General features: G+C 36.8%; 1 protein-coding gene across 1 annotated transcript; it reads right to left on the bottom strand.

The window, feature by feature from the left end:
- LOC109847561 lies at window positions 788-1270 on the bottom strand. Its single transcript, XM_020416796.1, has 2 exons — window positions 923-1270; window positions 788-835 (listed from the first exon to the last, which is right to left on the bottom strand). The coding sequence occupies exons 1-2, from the start codon at window positions 1268-1270 to the stop codon at window positions 788-790; spliced, it is 396 nt and encodes a 131-aa protein (XP_020272385.1).

Genomic DNA, 1487 nt, shown 5'->3' with positions numbered 1-1487 from the left:
AACCAGAAACATTAACAGCAGAATGTAACCAACTCACAAGTCAGCTATGAAAATACAGGTATTTAGGTCAAACCAACATTAACAGCAGAATGTAACCAACTCACAAGTCATCTATTTAAAATTTAGGTCAAACCTGCAGAAGAATAAAAGCCGATAAGCCCCGTAGCCAGCATCACTCACTCCAAAAGTCACAACTATAAGTTTGCATCCTAACATAAATGACAAAATAATGAGAGTTAAAATATGCCTAAAAAAGAAAAAGAAATCCAAGAGAGAACTTACTCGAATGGGTTCAAAGATTTGGGGGTTCTTGCCATCCAACTAGAAGCTACTCCTTAAGAATAAAGAGAATAAAATCTCTTTTTTCATCATCAGGAAGTGACTTCAACAAATAAAATTTTTCCGGGTTGCTATCCATTAGCTTCTCAAATGCCTTGAACACTTGAATGCGACTTAAGTTGGGTATTTTTGAGACCACGTGATGAATCTCCTCACCGGTTGGTGGTTTTCTTACTACTTCCTTCTTTCTCTCATTAAAATACTCAGTCACAGAAGCTGCCATCACTGCAAGTGAATCAACCAATTTATCCCCCTTCTTTTGTTTCTTTGAACTTGTCTCACCACTAGTTGATGTTCCAGGAAGATGTTTCCTTGAAGAGCTTCCATCTTCGTTTGTTTCAGATTGTGCCACAGATTCATCATGTTGCATTGTGTTAGCAGCCTCTTCAAAAGTTTCTGCACCTTCACCGTTGGCTCTATCTTTTGCACATAACACCATAATATCATCCTAATTTTTAATCAAACGATTCTGGTAGCCTTTTGCATCTGGATTAGCCTGCAATATAAGAACATTCACAAATATTTTTTAGATATATGCAACAAACTAATAATTCAAATTAATAAATATAAAGTGCAATATTACCGTAACATAGTCGTTCCATACTTTTTGCTCACTAGCGGGTATAATCACCATTTTCTTCTCATCATCCCACCACGTCAAACCACTTTTATTTTTAATGTCATAGATAACATTATAATGGGTTTTCCAAATTTTGAGTCGATTTTTCACGTTATCTTTGTTCAAGTTGCTATTAAATGATTTTAGTGCATCAACCGCAACTTGATACACTTGAGGCTTCCAAGTACCATCGACTTTTAATCCTTGGTTCATTTGATCGTACAACACATTGGCTAAAGCTGCGTCCATATCACGATTCCACACAACATATGATCTTGAATGAGATGCAATTTGTTTCCCTTTCTTTGTCATCCTAATACATACCTGTATTCCGTTGCTTGCGTGCGATTCGTCGATCTCGTCGCCTCGTTGGTTTGTCGGTTCGTGCCGAGCTGAGCTAAGGGACCTATAAGCAATTTTATATGCCTACAAAAAATTTTATATGCCTACACACACATGTAAGTTTTATTTGTCGTATTTTGATTTCATATTGGATTCCGGTGAGTAGGGTATTTTCTTTGGGATCGTG

This window comes from Asparagus officinalis, chromosome 7 (genome assembly GCF_001876935.1).
Source record: "Asparagus officinalis chromosome 7, Aspof.V1, whole genome shotgun sequence".
Classification (NCBI taxonomy): domain Eukaryota; kingdom Viridiplantae; phylum Streptophyta; class Magnoliopsida; order Asparagales; family Asparagaceae; genus Asparagus; species Asparagus officinalis.
The sequence above is the reverse complement of the archived record's forward strand: the minus strand, read 5'-3'. Positions and strand labels throughout refer to the sequence as shown.

Excerpts from the sequence above, each read along its gene's own strand:
- LOC109847561 (XM_020416796.1), bottom strand. The coding sequence starts at position 1,270 with ATGACAAAGAAAGGGAAACAAATTGCATCTCATTCAAGATCATATGTT. Across the intron at positions 836-922 it reads TATGGAACGACTATGTTACG|GCTAATCCAGATGCAAAAGG; the intron begins GTAATATTGCAC and ends CTTATATTGCAG.